The 22,277-nt window shown below is 46.2% G+C and overlaps 2 protein-coding genes across 2 annotated transcripts; one reads left to right on the plus strand and one right to left on the minus strand.

Annotated features, from left to right (window-relative positions):
* The first annotated feature begins 13,393 nt into the window (after positions 1 to 13,393).
* Positions 13,394 to 14,494, plus strand: LOC147980012 (uncharacterized). Its single transcript, XM_087516808.1, has 3 exons — positions 13,394 to 13,576; positions 13,896 to 14,158; positions 14,290 to 14,494. Exons 1-3 carry the CDS (start codon positions 13,394 to 13,396, stop codon positions 14,492 to 14,494), a joined length of 651 nt encoding a protein of 216 aa, XP_087372934.1.
* Positions 14,495 to 15,496: 1,002 nt separating this feature from the next.
* Positions 15,497 to 19,521, minus strand: LOC125546856 (protein FAR1-RELATED SEQUENCE 5-like). The gene is made up of 5 exons (XM_087515435.1): positions 19,401 to 19,521; positions 18,912 to 19,028; positions 17,253 to 18,646; positions 16,936 to 17,159; positions 15,497 to 16,226 (listed from the first exon to the last, which is right to left on the minus strand). Exons 1-5 carry the CDS (start codon positions 19,519 to 19,521, stop codon positions 15,497 to 15,499), a joined length of 2,586 nt encoding a protein of 861 aa, XP_087371561.1.
* Positions 19,522 to 22,277: the final 2,756 nt, after the last annotated feature.

Genomic DNA, 22,277 nt, shown 5'->3' on the forward strand with positions numbered 1-22,277 from the left:
AAACGTCTTTGAAGTCCTGATTCTAAGCCGTTTAAGCATGGTGCACTAAACTATCAAGTAGTCATCATTTGAGCTAGCCAAATGTTCATAACATCTGCATCTGCTCCTGCAATAGGTTTGTCACCTAGCGGTGCATCAAAGACATAATTCTTCTGTGCAGCAATGAGGATAAACCTCAGATCACGGATCCAATCCGCATCATTGCTACTAACATCTTTCAACTTAGTTTTCTCTAGGAACATATCAAAAATAAAACAGGGGAGCTAAACGCGAGCTATTGATCTACAACATAGATATGCTAATACTACCAGGACTAAGTTCATGATAAATTAAAGTTCAATTAATCATATTACTTAAGAATTCCCACTTAGATAGACATCCCTCTAATCCTCTAAGTGATCACGTGATCCAAATCAACTAAACCATGTCCGATCATCACGTGAGATGGAGTAGTTTCAATGGTGAACATCACTATGTTGATCATATCTACTATATGATTCACGCTCGACCTTTCGGTCTCCGTGTTCTGAGGCCATATCTGTTATATGCTAGGCTCGTCAAGTTTAACCTGAGTATTCTGCGTGTGCAACTGTTTTTCACCCGTTGTATTTGAACATAGAGCCTATCACACCCGATCATCACGTGGTGTCTCAACACGAAGAACTTTCGCAACGGTGCATACTCAGGGAGAACACTTGTACCTTGATAATTAGTGAGAGATCATCTTATAAAGCTACCGTCGAACTAAGCAAAATAAGATGTATAAAATATAAACATCACATGCAATCAAAATATGTGACATGATATGGCCATCATCATCTTGTGCCTTTGATCTCCATCTCCAAAGTATCGTCATGATTTCCATCATCACCGGCATGACACCATGATCTCCATCATCTTGATCTATATCAATGTGTCGTCACATGGTCGTCTCGCCAACTACTGCTCTTGCAACTATTGCTATCGCATAGCGATAAAGTAAAGCAATTATTTGGCGCTTGCATCTTATGCAATAAAGAGACAACCATAAGGCTTCTGCCAGTTGCCGATAACTTCAACAAAACATGATCATCTTATACAACAACTTATATCTCATCACGTCTTGACTATACCACATCACAACATGCCCTGCAAAAACAAGTTAGACGTCCTCTACTTTGTTGTTGCAAGTTTTACGTGGTTGCTACGGGCTGAGCAACAACCGTTCTTACCTACGCATCAAAGCCACAACGATAGTTTGTCAAGTTAGTGATGTTTTAACCTTCTCAAGGACCGGGCGTGGCCACACTCGGTTCAACTAAAGTTGGAGAAACTGACACCCGCTAGTCACCTGTGTGCATAGCACGGCGGTAAAACCAGTCTCGCGTAAGCGTACGCGTAATGTCGGTCCGAGCCGCTTCATCCAACAATACCGCCGAACCAAAGTGTGACATGCTGGTAAGCAGTATGACTTATATCGCCCACAACTCACTTGTGTTCTACTCGTGCATATTACATCAACGCATAAAACCTGGCTCGGATGCCACTGTTGGGGAACGTAGTAATTTCAAAATTTTCCTACGCACACGCAAGATCATGGTGATGCATAGCAACGAGAGGGGAGAGTGTTGTCCACGTACCCTCGTAGACTGAAAGCGGAAGCGTTAGCACAACGCGGTTGATGTAGTCGTACGTCTTCACGGCCCGACCGATCAAGCACCGAAACTACGGCACCTCCGAGTTCTAGCACACGTTTAGCTCGATGACGATCCCCGGACTCTGATCCAGCAGAATGTCGGGGAAGAGTTCCGTCAGCACGACGGCATGGTGACGATCTTGATGTTCTACCGTCGCAGGGCTTCGCCTAAGCACCGCTACAATATTATCGAGGATTATGGTGGAAGGGGGCACCGCACACGGCTAAGAGATCAATGATCAATTGTTGTGCCTTTGGGGTGCCCCCTGCACCCGTATATAAAGGAGCAAGGGAGGAGGAGGCCGGCCCTAGGAGGGGGTGCGCCAAGTGTGGAGTCCTACTAGGACTCCCTAGTCCTAGTAGGATTCCACCTCCCATATGGAATAGGAAAAGAGGAAGGGAAAAGGAGAAGGAAGGAAGGGGGCGCCCCCCTTCCCTAGTCCAATTCGGACCAGACCAAGGGGAGGGGTGCGGCCACCCTTGAGGCCCTTTTCCTTCTTTCCCGTATGGCCCAATAAGGCCCAATTCGTATTCCCGTAACTCTTCGGTACTCCGAAAAATACCCGAATCACTTGGAACCTTTCCGATGTCCGAATATTGTCATACAATATATCGATATTTACGTCTCGACCATTTCGAGACTCCTCGTCATGTCCCCGGTCTCATCCGGGACTCCGAACTCCTTCGGTACATCAAAACTCATAAACTCATAATATAACTTTCATCGAAACCTTAAGCGTGCGGACCCTACGGGTTCGAGAACAATGTAGACATGACCGAGACACGTCTCCGGTCAATAACCAATAGCGGAACCTGGATGCTCATATTGGCTCCCACATATTCTACGATGGTCTTTATCGGTCAGACCGCATAACAACATAGGTTGTTCCCTTTCTCATCTGTATGTTACTTGCCCGAGATTCGATCGTCGGTATCTCAATACCTAGTTCAATCTCGTTATCGGCAAGTCTCTTTACTTGTTCCGTAATACATCATCCCGCAACTAACTTATTAGTTGCAATGCTTGCAAGGCTTATGTGATGTGTATTACCGAGAGGGCCCAGATATACCTCTCCGACAATCGGAGTGACAAATCCTAATCTCGAAATACGCCAACCCAACAAGTACCTTCGGAGACACCTATAGAGCACCTTTATAATCACCCAGTTACGTTGTGACATTTGGTAGCACACAAAGTGTTCCTCCGGTAAACGGGAGTTGCATAATCTCATAGTCATAGGAACATGTATAAGTCATGAAGAAAGCAATAGCAACAAACTAAACGATCAAGTGCCAAGCTAACGAAATGGGTCAAGTTAATCACATCATTCTCCTAATGATGTGATCCCGTTAATCAAATGACAACTCATGTCTATGGTTATGAAACATAACCATCTTTGATCAACGAGCTAGTCAAGTAGAGGCATACTAGTGACACTCTGTTTGTCTATGTATTCACACATGTATTATGTTTCCGGTTAATACAATTCTAGCATGAATAATAAACATTTATAATGATATAAGGAAATAAATAATAACTTTATTATTGCCTCTAGGGCATATTTCCTTCAATCGGCCCATTATTGCGGCAGAAATTCACCATCGATGTGCAACTAGGGCTGACCTATTTCGTGTCCAGTTGCAAGTCCACCCTCAACACGTAACTGGGAGGGGTGGCCTTTATCCCCGTTGCGACTACACCCTTGACATGCAACTAGGCCAATTTTTTGTTTTAGTTGCAAGTCCACCCTCGATACGCAATCGGGGTCTGACTCTTTTTTTGTCCCGGCTGCAAGTCAACTTTCGATATGCAAGTGGGGGCGAGCCTTTTTGTCGCAGTTGCAACTTCTCACATGATATATAATTGGACCCGCTTTTTTGTCATAGTTGCAAGTTCACCCTCGATTTTGCAACTAGGTTCGACCCATGTTTTTCTCCAGATTGCATGTCCACACCTTGACACGCAATTGGACCAACCTTTTTTTCCACTCAGTTGCAAGTCCATTCTTAATTTGCAATTGGGTTCCACCTTTTTTGTTTGCAGTTGCAAGTCCACCCTCAACTCGCAATTGGGTTCGGTGTTTCGTTTGTATCAAAATTGGGCCTAGCTTTTTTTTATTTGCATTAGTTGCAAGTCCACACTCACCATGCAACTACGTTTGACTTTGTAAAAGCTCAGTTGCAAGTTCACCATCAACTCGCAACTAGGGGTCTAACTTTTTTCTCCCGGTTACAAGTCAACCACCAACTCACAATTAGACTCTTGATCTTTTTTTGTTGTAGTTGCAAGTCAACCAATGATGCGTAACCATGTGCGACCATTTTTGTTGTTCTAGTAGGAAGCCCAGCATTGACATGCAATTCGACTCTTGATCTTTTTTGTCCCAGTTGCAAGTCTAGCCTTCACTTGCAACTGGGCCGGGCGTTTTTTAACCCAATTGCAAGTCAACCCTCGACTCGTAACTGGGCCCAACTCTTTTTTGCATTAGTTGCAAATCCACCCCAACTTGTAACTAGGTCTGACTTTTTTTTTCCTCAGCTGCAAGTCCACCATCCACTCGCAACTAGGTGCTAACTTTTGTGTACTAGTTTGCAAGTCCAACCGCGACTCGCAACTGGTCGCACCCCTTTCTTTTTACCCCAGTTGCAAGTCAACCAATGACTCGCAATTGGGTCAACTCATAACTGGGCTCTTGATCATTGTTTTTTGCCGCAATTGCAAGTCAATCAATGATTCGTAATTGGGTCCGGCCCTTTTTTGTCCTAGTTGCAAGTCCATCATTAACATGCAACTGGGCCGGTGATCTTTTTTGCCCCAGCTGCAAATACACCTCTGACTCACAACTGATGTTTCTTATGCAATTACAATTGACCATCGACTCACAACTCAACGCGACCCATTTTTATCCCAGTTGCAAATCCATAATCGACTCGCAACTAGGATGACCATTTTTTTGCTAGTTGCAAATCTACCATTGACATGCAACTCAGCTCTTTGATCATTTTTTGCCCCAGTTTACAGGTCCACCATTTGACTCAAAACTAGGCCTGACTTTCTTTTCTACCTCTGTTGCAAGTCCCCCATTGACTTGCAAATAGGGCTTATTTTTTCCCACTTGCAAGTCATGAGTTGAAGTGGCCATGTCACTTTTTTCTTCAAGTTGTAAGTCCACCATCGACATGCAACTGGGTCCTTAATCCTTTTTTTGCCCAGTTCCACCTTTGACTCACATTTGCAAATAGGGCTTATTTTTCTGACTAGTTATTTTTCCAAAAAGGTCTAGATCTGGCAGTGTCATTTTTATGGGAGAGTTCCTAGTTGACGCCTATTCGCCTCAAATGACCAGCCTTTGCTAAGAGAGGTTGCTGCGAGCATGCATTGACTGATTGGACGTTCATTTTTCTAGAACGAAAATGATGTCCTAAGAATAATTTTAAAAGGTAAATGCTTGAAAAAATAGGAAGATGCAATGTTGCTTTCAAATTTTGACTAAGTGATTGTTTAGCAAAATGACAATAAATGATTTTCATTAATGTTGTAAATATGTTCGATATTTTTAGCGCACATTTAAAAAAATCACCTTGTTTGAAATTGTTCACCACGTTATGAAAAAATGTTCTCCGTATTTTTGAAAAATGTTAACATATAAGAAGTTCGCCATGTAATTACAAAATTCATCATATTTTATAAAAATGTTCAGCTGGTTCTGAATGCCAAACATGACCATATGTCAATCAGTCAGGCTGGTCATAGTGGGGAGTAACTTAGACTAGTATCATGCATATAACATTAATCTAAGTTACTACCTTCATAATGCAAAGTAACATAATAGTAGTATCATAGATGACTTCATTTATTAGCTCGTAGACTCATCTTGTATTGAAAAGCACTATGTTACAGTAACATATTATGTTACCACATCTCATTAATTATTTGCCACATAAGCAGAATTTTCTTAAAGTGTGCTATGTTGCTGGCTAAGTTACTCCCACTTTGACTAGCCTCAACATGAAGCTACAATCTCACCAGCCCAATGTGTGTTGATACTCTGAAAACAAGACGCGACAACCCTGCAATACCATGCAATGGACCTACCTACATATCCCTACATTATGCTACGTACTTAATTAATTTGGAAGCACGTACGTATACCGACGTTGCTATTATACACTGCCGCTTAAGCATGCGCCTGACAGTGGTACTAAACTAAATGCAGCTTTATTAGGTTTGTGGATGACTGGGACGAGCAGATGATGCAGCATATATACGTGCGCGGACCGTGTGCTTGTCTATCTCTGTAGCCACTGGTCGATCGAGACGGGCAACCTCAAAAAACGAAAAAAAAATCGGAAATGTTAACGCCCACACGTGTGGGCATTCACCATCCCGACCACACGCAAGCATCTCCGTTGGCAACTATGTGCACGAATCTTGGAACAAACCGGCCGGTTTTCTGCGCCATGTAGGACGAGGCGCGTGTGCGGTGTGCGAGTCAGTTCGCCCGCACGTTGGTTGCCATCCCGCGGTCAGCGGTTGCCACTCGGAGGCGTGCGGTGGAACTGCTATGCGCCCGCACGCCACGCTCCGATCGCGGTTGACGTCAAACATGTCACACACCTTTGCCCCCTCTCCCTCACGGTTCCATTTACTCACCCGCACCGCAGTTACTGGCACAACCCACTCGCATTTCAAACCATTGGAGGAGAAGGCGAGGGGAGAAGGCGACGGCGGAGGCGGAAGAATTGACGGTGTTCGCGGCCGTCGGTGGGGCTCGCCGGAACGGAGCGGCTTCGCCGGAGCGCCTGCGGGTTGAAGGTAATGCTCGCTACAACTCTCGCAATCCCTTCCTGCATTTTCCCCCTTCCCTCCCTGTTCGATTCCTCGTTCGAGATTTGTTGAGATTCAGGCGATTCGGCGATGCGTCGGCGTTCCTGCCGGCACCGAAGTCGTCTGCTAGCCGTTTTTGGTGGCACTGGGCAGTTTCGTTGCGGCCGCGGCCGCGGCATCGTCGGCGTGGTTATGCCTGTTCGGAGGCACGCACTAGTCTTGCCTATGGATTGGGCAGGTGTCTCCCGGTTTGTTTGATGCGCATTGGTTCGAATTTGTGTTTGCAGTCAGTTCGTGGGAGAATTTTGAGGGTGAATTTGGTCGCGGTAGTTGCCATTGAACCCTAGATCTAGTTAGTTGGGTTTTGAAACTGTAGTATGAGGTGAACTTGATAGTTTCATTAACTATCATGATTGTGTGGCAACTAACTCCCTGAACAACTGTGATAGGTGCCACAAACGTGTTTCCCCTTGCAGCAACAATTTACTGAAATGACTGTGTTAGTTGCCACATATAAGCTTTCGCATGGGGCAACTATTTTTATTGAATAACTGTGATAGTTGCCACACACACGCTCTTCCATGTGGCAACTAATTTTGCTGAATTACTGTGATAGTAGCCACAAACATGCTTTTTCATTGTGGCATCTAATTTTTCTGAATGATTTGTGATAGTTACCACATTGTGGTAGTTGCCAAAATTGGTAGTCAATGCAGTTTCAGGAGCCAACTGCACTGGACGGCAACTAATGTGCACATCAAGTGTGCCTGTTGCCACTTGGATAGTATATTCATGTGGCGAATAGAATGTGAACACACTATCTGTTGCCATTCTGCAGATAAGACAGTGTGGCAAATTGGCTGCATAATGTGGCAACCAAATTTGCATATCAATTGTGTCAGATGCCATACATATGCTTTGCATGTGGCAAGTTTTTGGCTGACCACATTATGTCTGTTGCCATGCCGCAGTCAGTACAATATGGCAAATTCATTGTACTATAGGCGCAATTTTTTTGTTTTTTTGTTTTGCCACAACGACTTTGTGATATCTGATCACACTGTGGCAATTTTTCAGGTTCTTGAATTAGATGTGGTTTCATCGATTTTTGTTGTAGTATGTGTTGCATTTCAGCACGGCAATTTCACCCTAGCACATTTCTGTCGCTGAACAAGTTGCATTTACATTTCCACCATGACAATTTGGTCTGTTCATATCTCAATAGAATGGCTCGTGGCGATCATCAAAACGATGATGATGATTTCATGGATCCACCACAGCGTAATCGGGCAACTGGACGGAGAAAAGAGGATGATGAGTTAAATGTTCACACATCCCCCCTTCCTCCTGATTTATGTTACTGGTTGACACCTCGAGCTTGTAGTCGTCTGACACGAACTAAAATTTCATGACATTGCAAAACATGGCAACAACTAATCACTTTTTGCAAAAACATGGCAACAACTGATCACTTTTTGTCTGTTTTTTGCAGAAGAAGAAACGTATTCGCAATAGAGCCTCCCAAGAACGACTGACTGCGTTGACTGACGAATTCACCGATGATCAGAAGGGGGCTGCTGCTGAGATGGGTATGCAGTCTATGATGGATGTCCGGTGCACGAACCTTGTCAACCCTGTATGCGACTGGCTTGGTGAGATCTACGACCCCGCCTCCAGGGAATTCGTGATTCCGGGACGTGGAAGACTACCGTTGAACGAGGAATCCGTGTTCTGCACTTTGGGTGTGCCTCGTGGACATATGAAAGTCTCGTACGAGGTCAACAATGAGATCGAGGAAGCGCTGTTCCCCCGTTTGTTTCCTGGGTCTGAATCCATGCCGAACACGTCTGCAGTGGCAGATTCGCTGCAGGCCATGACGACGCATGGAGATGTTTTCAAGATGAAGCTACTCATGTACCTCATCTCAGTTGTTTTCGCGCCGACCACCTCTCTTCGCCCAAGCAACAAATGCTTCCCCACCCTGGTGAATGATCCATCTTTACTACTTTATTTTCCTTTGATCTTTTTGGCTCCGATGTCATGTGTAAAGGTAGTGACTGCCAGCGTTTTCCGATGTTTTTTTCCATTTGATTTCTGATGCGCTAACCTTTTTTTGTCTTGAAATTTTGTGTGGTGCGGGCGGATCTGGGAAATGTGAAGAACATGAATTGGTGTAAGTTTATTGCCGACTTCCTGCACGATGCATTCTCAAGCAAGATGTACCAAAAGGGTTGTTGATTGCATTTAATGGTATTTTTTTACCAGTTGTTTCTGTGAACACTGTTTTTTTAACACACTTTTATTCATGCATGGCAACCTGATCATAACAAGATGGCAACCTGATCCTATCAAGATGGCAACTGCCATAATGACAATATGGCAACTGCCATAATGACAATGTGGCAACTCCCATCATATTAGTATGGCAAGTGTCATCATACTATGATGGCAACTGCCATCATAACAACATGGCAACTGCTATCACACTATGATGGCAATTAGCACATGCAGATGGCATCTTCTTCTTTTTCTTCTATTCTTTCATGCACCTCAACTTGATTATCATGGGAACATATATTATCATGTTCTCCTCCACACAGTACCCATGATGGCAACTGATATTTATTTCTTTTTAAAATTGTTTTGCATCAGCTCATGTACGTCGACTGTCTTGACCTGTCCATCGTGGATTTCACTGGGACAGGAGGCCCGCCGCCTGCGCACAAGTTTGCTGTTTCTGCATGGACTATCAACGCTGTCAAGGCTGTGCTTGCCGCAGACAAGGCTACTGACACCACATATGGAAAACTGCAGGTTAGTTCTGGTTTCTTTGCCCACATGGCATCCCTACAAATTGGCATGAGGCAACCGTCTGTGGGTCATAAGAGATGACTACCTTTTGTTATCCATGGCTGTCTGAGTACTGTATCCATGTCTCATTCCACATGGCAACTCTTTTCATTCGTGCTTGAACTTACATTCTCTCTCTTACGTCCTAGCTTTTTTCTTTTTTTCTTTTTTTGTTCTTTCCAGCTGATGGCCAAGCATGCTATAGACTACAGCGTGTTTGGGGGGCCTCAAAACTTTGGAAAGTGGATGGACGTGCACTCAGCTCCGTCTTGCCCTGCCAAGGTAATCAAAAGATCTACATCTATGGTTTGCCGTGGATTATTTTTTGATGTCGTGCAAGTGATTGCAATACAATGGTCATTTATGCTTCTTTGTTTCGTGCACAGGCGAGGGCACCTGTTGAGCATCTAATAGGGCAGTTTGCATCTGGAATGACCGGCTTGCTCGGGAAGTTGGTTGAGGGGTGGACGTCCCTCAGTGGCTCTGACAGCGACGCGGTTGCAAGGCAGTTCACTTCGTTTGTCCCAGAACGTACACACCGGCCAACCGGTTGCCGTGGCCGGTATGACTACAACAGTTCTCAAGAGCCTGCTGACACACAAGTTGAACTAGGTGGAGATGCTGGCCTCAGCAAGGATGACGACGATGTCATGGAGAATGTGCAAGAGGACACCGATGATGATGATCATGCTGAAGTTCACGCAGGTGGTAACAAGGGCAAGGATGCAACAGATGTCCCCCAACCGGAGAAAGTGAAACAACACATGGCTGCGAGAGGCGAGGGGGTTTTGCCATCAAAGAGGGGGAGGGCTCCAGAGGGTGTTGGGCAGGGTTCTGCTGGCAAGAGGTCTAGGACCAACCCGGCAGCTGCCAGGAAGGAGGTTTGACTTTTATTTTAGTTTTTTGCTTTGTCTATTTTCTTCAAACAGACTCATCCTTTTTTTGCACTTGTTTTTGTCAAGCGCGGCAATGAGTTTGCTATCTGACAGTTGCCACCTTTTTTTCCTCCATCTCATACGTGCAGCGAGCCGACAGTTGGTGGACGAGCAGTTACGAAGAAACAGGCGCCAACGCCAACCCGTGTTTCTGCTCGGTTGAACAAAGGCGCCCCCATTGCCGGTGACACCCCTTCCACCAGGTCATCTCCTCGCACGACGACGACCAACACCGGGGATCCTGTCGTGTTGCCAGACATGAGGAAGGCAGTCAGGAAGTAGGTTTTTTCATCCGCTTTCATTGACATAGCGCTATATTTTCTTAATTTTCCAATGCATCTGTTTAGCTTGTCACATTGTCTTCTGTCATCGCCCCCCACGTGGCAACTGCTGTTCTCCAAATGATTTTTTCCTTCCTTTTTAAGTGTATGGCAACTCCTATTGTTTTTTACATGGCAACTGGAATCTAGGCCAAATGGCAACTTTAATGTACCTAATGGCAACTGCCATCTTTACCGTTGGCTTGTGAGCTCATCCCACACCTAGGTTTGAAATTGCATTCATGGCAGATCAGACATTTTTATCATTCTTCAATTTTGTCAACATGGCAACTGCTAATTATGACACATGGCAACTCACGTTCCCCTTACATGGCAACTACCAGCTTTTGCACTTGTTTTTCCATTTTTTAAGACTTCTACCAAGGCAAACATATTTTTTGTTCATTTTTTAATACCTTTTTCATGTGCTTTATTTTTTTGCAGGGTGAAGAAGACTACTACACGCGGGGCCAAGCATATCAGTAAGGACCCGCTCGAACGCCTGCATTCAAAGTTTTCAACAGGGGGCAACTCAGATGTACATGATGCACCAAGCGACAATACTGCTGCTGCACCGTTGACCGCTCCCACCAACTCTGATGCAAGTGGCCGACCATCTCTGCCGGCTGCAGATGTGCAGGCTAGAACAACAGGCATCCGTACATCGGGGAGTGATGAGTCGGTATCTGCCAGGACAGCTGAAATATTGCCAACTCTTCTGGCAATGAAGGATGCTGCTGTGAGCCATGCCACCCCATCAGCAAGCGTTGAAGTGGACGCTCCCGAGACGAACCTAAGCAAGGAAGATTCCCGCTCATCTGACACTGATTCCAAGCGCGTGCGTGGTGGCACTCTTGTGTCCACGGCAGAAGCGGCTGAGGCGACAGTTCACAAGGATATGCCATCTACAGGTGAGAGTCCTGGCACAACAGCTCCAGCTCCTGTCGGTGCAGATACTTCTAAGGCGACTATTTCGCGTGCTGGTCTTCCACCTAGGCGTCGTAGCCCTCGCAAGCAACCAACAGACATACCCAATGCACCGGCTGTAGCTAGGAGCAGGAGAGACGAGTCTATTTATGTTCTTGCGTCCACACTGTTCCCGCCACCTGCCAAAAGCAATGTGATGGAGAAACCGGAAGACCGGGGCACAACTGATGCAGGTGTCAAGCCGGGCACGAGTGACGCGGGTGAAAAACCGGAGCAGACTGCGCCTTTACCCGCAGTGGAAATCCCTAGCATAAATCTGCGCACTTCCAGGCTCCCAGTCAATGTCGGTGTCCCCTACAGCCCAAACAAGAAGATTGCCATGAAAGCTACGGCTGATACCGCTGACAACACGCCCCGCCCTGCAAATAAGGCCAATCATTCTGTAGCGGCCGATTCAGATATGTTTGTCGGTCTTTCACCCTTGGATTCTGCCCCGCAAGTCATTCGTGGTCCAGCCAGTAGGAATGAGAGGCACCCAATGGCCTTTACCCCACTGAGCTTCAGCCTTGGCATCAGTCAAGATCAACCGGTGGTGCAAGATGCTATGCCAGTTGCCTTTGCTTTCCCAGGAGGCATGCCGCAATGATGGCGCAGCCAATGGTCGAGGGCAGGAAGGCTGTCAAGTTCGCAGAGCCGATTGTGAAAGGTACACTTGTCATGTCCTTATGATTTTTCTTGTATACATCTTTGTAGTTTGACTTTTGTCCCAATCATATTTTTGGGGGTTCTCACTTGTGATAGCAACTGACATGTGATGACATGGCAACTGGATTTGATGCACCATGTGACCTACATTTTTTTTGCTGCCATGCTGCATTTGACATTTGGGCAACCACGTGGCAACTGAAGTTGATTCAACATGGCAACTGTAGTTGCTGTCACACGGTAAATATAGTGCATTACACATGGCAACTGGATTTGCCATGCCATGTCGCCTGCACTTTTTTGTTTCCATGCTGCATTTTTTCATACGGCAATCACATGTCAAATGGAGTTGCCACAACATGGCAAATGGAGTTGCTGTGACATGGCAACTACAGTCCAACTAGATGGTAACTACAGTGCAACTACATGGCAATTGTAGTTGCTACGACATGGCCACTGTAGTTGGACAACACATGGCAACTACCCCACTTTTTTCTACCTACATCTCACATCATGCACCCTATCTTCCTTGCAATCCATCTGTTTTTTATTTTTCTAGGTATCCTAACCCACTTTTTTTATCATTGCAGCCACCCCTGAGGAGATTTCACCGTCACTTGACGAAGCTTACCGCATGATTGAGGAGGCAGCATTGCAGAGGAGGTCCTCACGAGGGCAAGGGCAATCAAGTTCCAACGTGCCTTCAGATACGATATCTGAGGATACCATTAGGAGTGCCACTCCTGGTTCTGTGAGGCAGCAGAGGGTAGTTCACCCACCTCCCGCGGAATACTACGAGCCCGAATTCAGGGCCACTAAGGAACAGACCCAGCTGTACGATATCGTCTAGCGGTTTGGAAATGCGAGGGCCAGCAACAAGCACATGAAGGAGCTGAAAGCGTAAATGACCACACCCCATAAACTCTCATTTTGCTTTGCTCCTTTTTTACCATTCATCTTCTTCGTACTTTCTATACACGATCCGCTTATGTTTTAGTTCTTTCATATATTTATTTTTACTTAGTAGGCATGATTATTCCATGTCATATCGTTTTCATATAGCTTATGTTTGGACAGAACCAAAGTCATTCAATGCGGAGCGACGTACGTCGAGCTGGGTGATCTTGCCGAGTCCATGAGGCCAAACGATAAAATGTCGACGAATGTAGTTGCATGCGGGATCGACTACATCAACAATCACACCGATGTGTGTGCCGACAAGATAATCATGCATTACAGTGTGACCTGCAAAATATGGGATGGTGACTTTCACCACAAAATCCTGAGGAAGAATTTTGCTCAACACGGTGAATTCAAGCTCACACTGAAGAAATATGTGAGTACTCCTTCCCTGTCTGCAATGTTTTTTCACATGGTGTGGTTTTTTGCCATCATCTGCACTTTGTGTTTATGTGGCACATGTTTTCATGTGGCAACAGCTGCCGTGCACACTGACTTCTTGATTTTTGCATCCCGTGCAAACTATGTGGAAACTTGATAGTAAAATACACGGCACATTTTGTTCATACATGGACGGCAACTTTATTTCAACTACCCCCACCCGTAACCAAACATTCTACGTGATTCTAATTTTTTTGTCCCTCTGTTGTTCTTTATGTGAACTCTGCTTCTCATTTCTTCACTTTTAAATGCAGGTCATGTTCCCCATGTTCCAGGAGCTTGCACCACATGACCCACACGACAAGTGTGGTCACCACTATGTGATCTGTCTTGACCTGAAGAACCAACGTTTTGAGGTGCTTGATTCAATCCGTTCGGAAGCTGATGCAGACCTTACTACGCATGCCGAATTCTTCATTAACAACCTCAAAGAGACATGGAACCGTCACTACGAACATTCAAAGGTCCAGATCAGGCATTTCTCGACTGAGTATGTGGCGACTGCGAAGCAAGGGAACACGTAATTTCTTCCTTCCTTCATGTGCCATTTACGTCAATCCAACCCCTCTTTTGTTGCCACATCTGAATTGAAGTCTATCTTTGTTACGACTGTCCTTTTTGCGTGTTCACCTGACTCTTTTCCTCGTGCAAGACAGACTGTGGCTTTCACGCGCTGGAATACTTTGCAAAGTGGGAAGGCAGAATTGTCCCCCCTATCACAGCTGCAACGGTCGTTGAGCTTCGGAAAATCTACACATGGAACTGGTTGACGAATGAAGATTTCAACAAGCGGTCTGGAGCACACGAGTTCGTGGAGGAAGCTGTCAAGAAAGTCATCAAGAAGTACAAGTGATCACGTGGCGTTACACACCGGACGCATACCTTACATTCTGTTGCTGAGGAATGTAAGGTACTATCTTTTTGTTTCTCGTTGAAAACTATGTTTGTGTGCTATGTTATGACTGCAACCCCGCGTAGCCTAACTATGTAGTGGTGGTGTGTGAGCGACATTTGAATAGTTTCTGTAATATATGTGTGGACGTGAACCTATTTTAGGCGTTACAGCAGATATGTTTTTATGTTTGTCATTATTACAATGGTTTCATCATTTCTAGCACCGGTTTGCTGTTTCAAATGCATCTACGATGTTTTAAAAAAGATGGCAAATATAGTTCATCAGACATGGGTAATGAAAGTCATTGTCGTTTTTCATTTTGGCTGTTTTGCTTCTTCTTTTTCATCGCTAACTGCACCGGCTAGCATGGGTAGGTTGATCATGTAGCCACAACCTTTGCTGCGGTTTATGCACGTTACGATTTTTCCAACTTGTTTCCCATACATTTTGCACACAACACACTATGTGTCTCTAAACCGCATCATATTGTCATGGAAATATATGCCATGCAGAGTCATTACAAATACCATGGCATATTTTCAGTACAGCTAACATGGCAGATACAGTACAAACAACATGGTAGATCCAGCATAATTAACGTGGCAGATACAGTACAACTAACATGGCAGATCCAGTACAACTAAAATGGCAGATCCAGTACAAATAGCATGGCATATTTTAGTATAAAATAGCATGTCATATTTAGTATAAAATAGCATGGCATATTTAGTATAAAATAGCATGGCAGACCAACTACACATAACATGGCAGATTAACTACACATAACATGGCAGATTAAGTACCCATAACATGGCAACTGCATTTATCCATTCAATGAATTTTCCTTCCACTTCTGATGCCCCTCAAGAGTCATTCTCCCAATTTTAAAAAAAAATCTCATCATCTAGGGTACAAAACAAAATGTCCACAAGGACCATGTCACATCGCCCCAATTTTTGCTCATGGATTGCCCGCCCCTTTCTTCGTTTTCTTGTGTTTTGCTTGGATCTCCAATCCCGACTTGTACCTTATCTCTCTTGGATGACCCTTTGTGATAGAACGGGGTGGGTTCCTGACCTGGGTCTGTGTGCTTGCTGTTCCAGATCCTATCTCCGAGTTTTCAGATGATGGCCCCATGGATGAAGGCACACTTGATGTGCGAGGGAACCGGTGTAAGGCTTCCTCAGCTTTCCTCTTCTTGATCTCATCAAGCTCTCTTTTCAGTGCCTTCTTGTGTTTTTCTGCGACTCTCACTGTCTCATCACTCTTGCACGCTTCATCAATTAGCTCAGCATAGTTCTTTGTCAGCACAACGTGCCTCACGACTTCCATGGTTGACTCAGGTCTCTCGTCATGCACAGCCAGAACTGCGTGTGTTGTCTGCGGCGCCAACGCATCGTCAGCGTCCCAAGTCCATCGCCGCCTTATGAAATGGCGGGGCATCCGTGTCACAGCGTTCATGTCCATTACTTTTAGTATGTGACAGCACACAATGCCGTCCCGTTCGAACTTGCAGCATTGGCAGTAGTACTCGCCTTCGCCTATCGAGGCTTTGACGAAGTAGTTCCTTCCTTTGTCCGGGTCTTCAGGTTTTGAATCTGACATGCCCAAAATAGAACACACCTTGAACATATGCTCGTCCACCTGGAAAGCCGTGAACATGCTGGCACGCTTTATTTCTTCCTGGAATCTGCAAGTTTTGTGTGTTTTCTGTTAAACTATCGTGCGCTCTTTTCTTGTACCACCTTATGTTGTCATGGGAATAGAAATACATTTTGTTTGAAGATGGCAAACATAGTTCATTGAACATGGCAAATATAGTACGTTGAACATGGCAAATGCAGTACACTAGACATGGCAAATGTAGTACACTAGACATGGCAACTGTAGTACACTAGACATGGCAACTGTAGTACATTTTCAACTGGACATCGTCATTTTTCCACACCAACATTCCCCAATGGAAGCACATTGCATAAAACATGGCAACTGTCCTTTTATTTAAACATGGCATCTACAGTTGAGTAAACATGGCAATTGCATTTCAACAAACATGGCAGATGCATTTTATTAAACATGGCAACTGCATTTCGGCATATGTGTCGCCAATATAACATTTTTTCCAGTTGACATTGGCATTTGCATGCCAACATGCCCCAATGGAAGCACAGTGCATTAAACATGGCAACTGCACTTCATTCAACAAGGAAAATGCACCCGAGCAAGCATGGCAAAACAGAATTTTCATTGAACATGGCAACATGCAGCTGAGTAAGCATGGCAAACAGTATTTCATTAAACATGGCAACTACATATCATGGCAACTGCATTGCACTCTATAAGGCACCTACTGACTTGGTGCTTTTTCTGCAAATAAGACTGTAACGCAACTGACTTACTTGTTAAATATCTTGTTGGTGTATATCTTGCTCATTTGCCTCTCTATCGGTAAATACGTTAGCAATTTTGGCTGCTTTAGTGCCGTGGTCGCTTCTTGCTGTAGCTCAGATCCCAGAATTTTTTGTTGCAAAGCTGTGTACTGCTTGGCAAACTGTAGCAATGAGTTGCCAGGGCTGACGTACCGCTTCAAAACAGCATTGAACCCCTCACTGCGCTGCATAGTCTGCAGAAAGGGGAAGAAGCACTGCATGAAGTAGGCCGGCACCCAGTACATTCGCTTCTCCCACAGGCTAAGAAGAGTCTCGTTGTCTTGGACTTGATGTGTTTCAGTCATGGCCATCCAGCTCCTTTCAAACTCCTCCACCGTCAAGCTGTGGTCCATGCACAGCTCGAATGCCTTGTGCAGCTCTGGACGGTCAGCAAAGAACAGTCCTAGCGTCTCCTCAGCCTTCTTTATAATGTCCCACCTGCAGTGCCTGTGCACTGCCAACGGAAAGACCTCCTCTATGCCTGCACGCATGCTGAAATCTTGGTCTGTTATTATGTTCATCGGAGCAAGTCCATCCATGCACTCCAAGAAGGTCTTGAACAGCCAAACGTACCCGTCCGTGTCTTCGTTCCGGACGAGCCCGCAGCCGAACTGCAACGACTGATTGTGGTTATTTATTCCTATGAACGGAGCGCATGGCATCTTGTACATATTGGTGAGGTACGTCGCGTCGAATGAAATGCAATCTCGGAAATGTTTGTAGGCTCTCCTTGCAGCACCATCCACCCAATACATGTTCCTGACACGGTCCTCATCGTCCAACCTTATCCTGTAGAACAAATCTGGATCTTCCTTCGCTTTCTCATCGAAGTAGGCCATTGTGGCCTCTATGTCAGCCAACTTGCTCTCTCTACGGTACTTGGCATGTAGGTTTGTGACGTCAGCTGGTATGTACGGCATGCTACTCAGAGTCCCCTTTTTGCTGTGGATGAGAGATAGTATCTGTACCATTCTTGATGGACCGACGTTACAATCATGTAGCAGCTTTACGAATTGCCTTTCGACGGGGGTGAACCCTCTGTGGGCGGTCAGAAATTTTACCAGGTCGAACTTCTTTATGAGTTGGTGGTTGTGCTCGTCAAAATATTCATTGACCACCCACTGTGCTCCATCTACGTTTAGCTTACACCGGACAGGGCACTCAGTCTTGAGAATGATACCTCTCTTTCGTTCCGGAACGACAGGCGCAACACCTTTCCCCTTCTTGTTCCTACGTGCCTTGTGGCACCTCATCTCACCTCTGCTGTACTCGTTAGTTTTCTTAATTTTCCTATGGTACTCGGTGTTGACCGCAAATCCATGGAACTTTGCATATGTCTGGTAGTATTCCTTTGCTTGTTCGAACGATTCAAATCTCTGCCCAATGTACGGTGGCTGAGGTACCACGATCTCTGATTTCCCACCATCTTCATCCCCTTGTGCGTCGTCGTCAGTTTCATCATTCACTTCAGTATCGGCGGCAGTTCCATCTACTTGAGTGTTGCCAATGCTTGTGTTCAAAGGGGTGCTTGTCGGCATTGCTGGAATGATTGCCATTCCCGACTCTGACTCGAAATTGTTTGCGGCATGATTGTCTACTGGCTGGTGGAACGCGTCTTCCGTGCGCTCAGAGCTCCCCGCCGTAGATGTCCCCGCGCCGCTGTTCAGTGTAGTTGTAGGCCCTGTAATAGAAAAAACAGGTACGAGAGTAAGATTTTTCTTTGGATAACATGTGTATCGCAACGGATCACACCATCTTCGAGTGATTTGGCATGACATCATTTCAAACAGCAAGCCGTGAGTCTGCGCGTGGACATGTATGGCAGGTGTAGCTGCCCAGTCATGGCAGCTACTGTTCAACAAACATGGCAACTATTTGTTTTGCCTACAAATAACTACAAATAACAAATGTAGCGCTGTTTTTTGTGGTTCAGTTTTTTTCCTTACCTTGTTGTGCTGCATCTGACCATCTTGTGTGGTCTGTGACACCATAATGACGTGCTCCACCTGCAATTTGTGAAGCTTGCCACGAGACGTTTGCCGGGTTACCACCAGCGTAATGACCTGTAAGCATAGTAGTGGTTGGTCAATTCATGGCAAATGCAGTTTTGTGCTAGCACGGCAACTGCAGTTGCCCCTGATGTGGCAACTGCAGTTTTACTGGCATGGTAACTGTAGTTGCATCGGTATGGCAACCACAGTTGTTCCTTCATGGCAACTTGGCATGGCAAATGTAGTTGCACTGGCATGGCAACTACAGTTGTTCCTCCATGGCAACTACAGGTGTCCAGGGATGGCAACAACAGTTGTCCAGGGATGACAAGTGTAGTTTTTAATTCATGGCAATTGTAGATGTCCAGTCATGGCAATTGCAGTTGTCAACTATGCTCCTTCTGCTAATTGAGCATCCGCAACTTCATTTTTTTATGGACTCACCTGTGTATGACGTTGATGGCAGGTACATTGGTGTTGCCTGATGCCACGTGCTGCATGAAGGCTCTGCATTTTCACCCGTCATAACTTGTGAGTCCTTTTGCCAGTTTTTTTGCATGTTCATTTTTCATGTCCACAGCAGTATGTGCTCTTTTTTCGTTTTTGCATTACCTTGATTAGCCATACTAGCTAGTTGAAGTTGGCTGCCCGTACATTTGTCAGTGTTAGAGCCTTGTGACTGAACTTGCCACGGGGCCCCCTAAGAGTGTTTTGGTCATAAGAACCTGCGAAAAAATGATAGTGTATGACATAAGTAGAATGTCATCTTCATCGTTGTGAAGATGGCAACTGTTCTCCTCTTTTGTTATCACGCATCATACCTACGCCTGCATACTGTTCTAGTAGTGGCAGCAACGGCCCTGCAGAGATGAGTTGACTGTACTCTGATGCATGCCAAGGGGGCGTTTCTGGCCTTTGAGAACCCCAAGCATCAGCGCCATCTTCGTGATTCATTCTTTCCGTGTCTCGCTTCTTTCTGATGTGTTCTCAATCACTGGATGAACAAGAAGGCATCAACAATACACAAGAATTGTATTCTTCTGCTGCTTGCACATAGAAGATAGGGATGGCAAGCAACAGGTCAAAATAGGTGGCAGCTACTGACAACGAAAGGTGGCAACTGTCGTTATACACAAGTGGCAATTAATTTTTCCCACCCCCTTCATTCCAAAAATTGTCCTTCCTGCCCTTTTTTAGGGATTCCTACTCATCCATTTCATACCCAACTACTTGCGTCAATTAAACTATGAACTTAAGTTAATCTCAAACGTAGTACATGGCAGATCTGATGTATTCTGCCTGGCAATTGCGAATATACACTGAACCATGCAGTGTTCTACCCCTATAGCATGGACCCAGTACAAGATCGGGAGATTTTCAGCCTTAAGGATGAGAAGGATGAGATCGGGAGATTTTCACCTGGTTTTAGATGATCGTCTCTGGAGGGCTGGGTTGGAGTGGGGGGCTGGGGGTGGGGAGGGTTGGGGTGTGGTTTGCGGTGGGAGCGCCCTACGGATCTGCCCTGGTTGCCATGGCAACCAGAGATGGCCGACGACGGAGGTCGGGGTTCGAGAGGTGGGGGACGATGGCGGCAGACGAGAGAGGGGATGGATCGGAGGCCGGGAACGGCTGGGTCGTGCAGGCAGCGGGTCGTCTGGCCCGGACGGGGCAGTGCGGGCGGGGTTGCCACATACCGGACGTGCGGGCCGTGCTTTTGTGCGCGCGGACATGGTCGTGCGGGCCGGTTCCCGTCCATGCCACACGAGGCGTGCGGGCGGGTTCCCGTCCATGCCACACGTGTGGCAGTTATTCGGACCCAAAAAAATTCAAACAAACAAGAAAACAAGTATTTGGACCATAAAACAAGCGATGAAGTCAACTTAGATGTGCCATAGTTATGTCACATCTAGATGTGTTCTAGACACACCCAAAAAACATGAGGCATGTTCATCCCTGAGCAGCCCTGTGGTCTCGCCCAGCCGTCAGCCAACTCGCCAGACGTCCACGTCGCTGCCGACCGCTGCCCTCGTCACTGCCGCCCTCGACCGCCCTCCATCGCCTGGACGTCCTCCCGGCCGCCGTCTCCTCTCCAGCCTCACCGTCGCTTGCTCCCAGCGTGGCCCGCCCCGGTCGCAGCACCTGATGTCACCGTGGCTCTCGTCGGCTCCGTCACATGCAACTCTTGCCGGTGAAGGTCGCAACTCCGACGAAGGAGTGTCGCCATTGCATTAATGGTGAGATGTCAGTTCCAAGTTTTTGTCACCATGTTGAAGCTTTCCAAAAATAGGGTTGAAACTTTTTGTGCCAACGACTGCAACTTTTTCATTGCATAGAAAAATGTCATGTGCATCAACGGCTCGCCGCTGCAACCTGTTCTTCGCCGGTCTCTAGTTGAAGCTTTTAAAATATACAGTCGAAGCTTTTGTGTTAACGATTATAGCTTTTGTGTTTCACTGTCGCCGGTTGAAGCTTTCTAAATCACCGGTCGAAGTTTTTTTTTCTAGCAGGTTGAAGCTTCTTTCATAACCGGATGCAGCTTTCAACAATGCCGGTTGTAACATTGTCGATCATCGGTTGCAACTTTTAGTGTTGCGTACCGGCGTAGCGGCCGACCCATTTTCATGTCTCTGGTCGTAGCTTTTCTCATCGCTGGCCATAGCTTTTCTCCTCGCTAGCTTTTCTCGTCGTCGATTGCAACATCGATTAGAGCAAAAAAAAGGACGACGGCTACAACAAAAACGTCGTCGTCGCCATCCCGGGTTGCCTCTCCACCATTAATGAATGTAACAAATTTCCTTGTCGGTCGTAGAAAAAGCCGACGATGGTTGTAGCAAATAACTGCTTCCATCATCGTGGGTCGTAGCTCCGCCATTAGTGGATGTAGCAAAAATTGTCGCTGGTTCCAGCACGCAACGACCACAGTCGCAGCATGCAGCACCCGCTGCCCCGAGCTCGCAGCTCCATGATATTATGGGCCTAGCCATGGTCGCCGCGGTCAGATCACCGAAAAAAAAACAGATGCAGCTTCGAGATGCGGTGGAGCTTCTTTGCCCACCGTGTCGGAGTTTCAGTCAGCAGTGGTGAACATGGGTCTTTGAGGACGACTTGGGAAAGAAGATAAAGAGGAAGGCTGAGAAAAAAAAACAAGTGGTTGTGATGGGCCAAAGGCACGTGGTTGGCCAAGGAGGAAAACAACGACCCGAAACCTGGATCATGAGACGTGTGTGCGCTGGATCCCGGGAGCTCCTACTCGGTGCATTCAGCGCCGCTTATCCTTCCTGGCGCCCGCACGCGCCGCCTAGCAGGCCGGCCCAGCAGCTA

Source organism: Triticum urartu, chromosome 3A (assembly GCF_056163025.1).
Source record: "Triticum urartu cultivar PI428250 chromosome 3A, HENAU_Tu73, whole genome shotgun sequence".
Classification (NCBI taxonomy): Eukaryota; Viridiplantae; Streptophyta; class Magnoliopsida; order Poales; family Poaceae; genus Triticum; species Triticum urartu.

Bases quoted from the DNA above. Each gene is read 5' to 3' on its own strand.
- LOC147980012 (XM_087516808.1), top strand. From the start codon at position 13,394: ATGTCGACGAATGTAGTTGCATGCGGGATCGACTACATCAACAATCAC. The intron at 13,577-13,895 runs GTGAGTACTCCT...TTTTAAATGCAG, and splicing joins AGCTCACACTGAAGAAATAT to GTCATGTTCCCCATGTTCCA. The intron at 14,159-14,289 runs CACGTAATTTCT...CTTTTCCTCGTG, and splicing joins GCGACTGCGAAGCAAGGGAA to CAAGACAGACTGTGGCTTTC.
- LOC125546856 (XM_087515435.1), bottom strand. From the start codon at position 19,521: ATGAACATGCAAAAAAACTGGCAAAAGGACTCACAAGTTATGACGGGT. The intron at 18,647-18,911 runs GTAAGGAAAAAA...TTTCTATTACAG, and splicing joins GTCAGATGCAGCACAACAAG to GGCCTACAACTACACTGAAC. The intron at 16,227-16,935 runs GTAAGTCAGTTG...CAAAACTTGCAG, and splicing joins ACCAACAAGATATTTAACAA to ATTCCAGGAAGAAATAAAGC.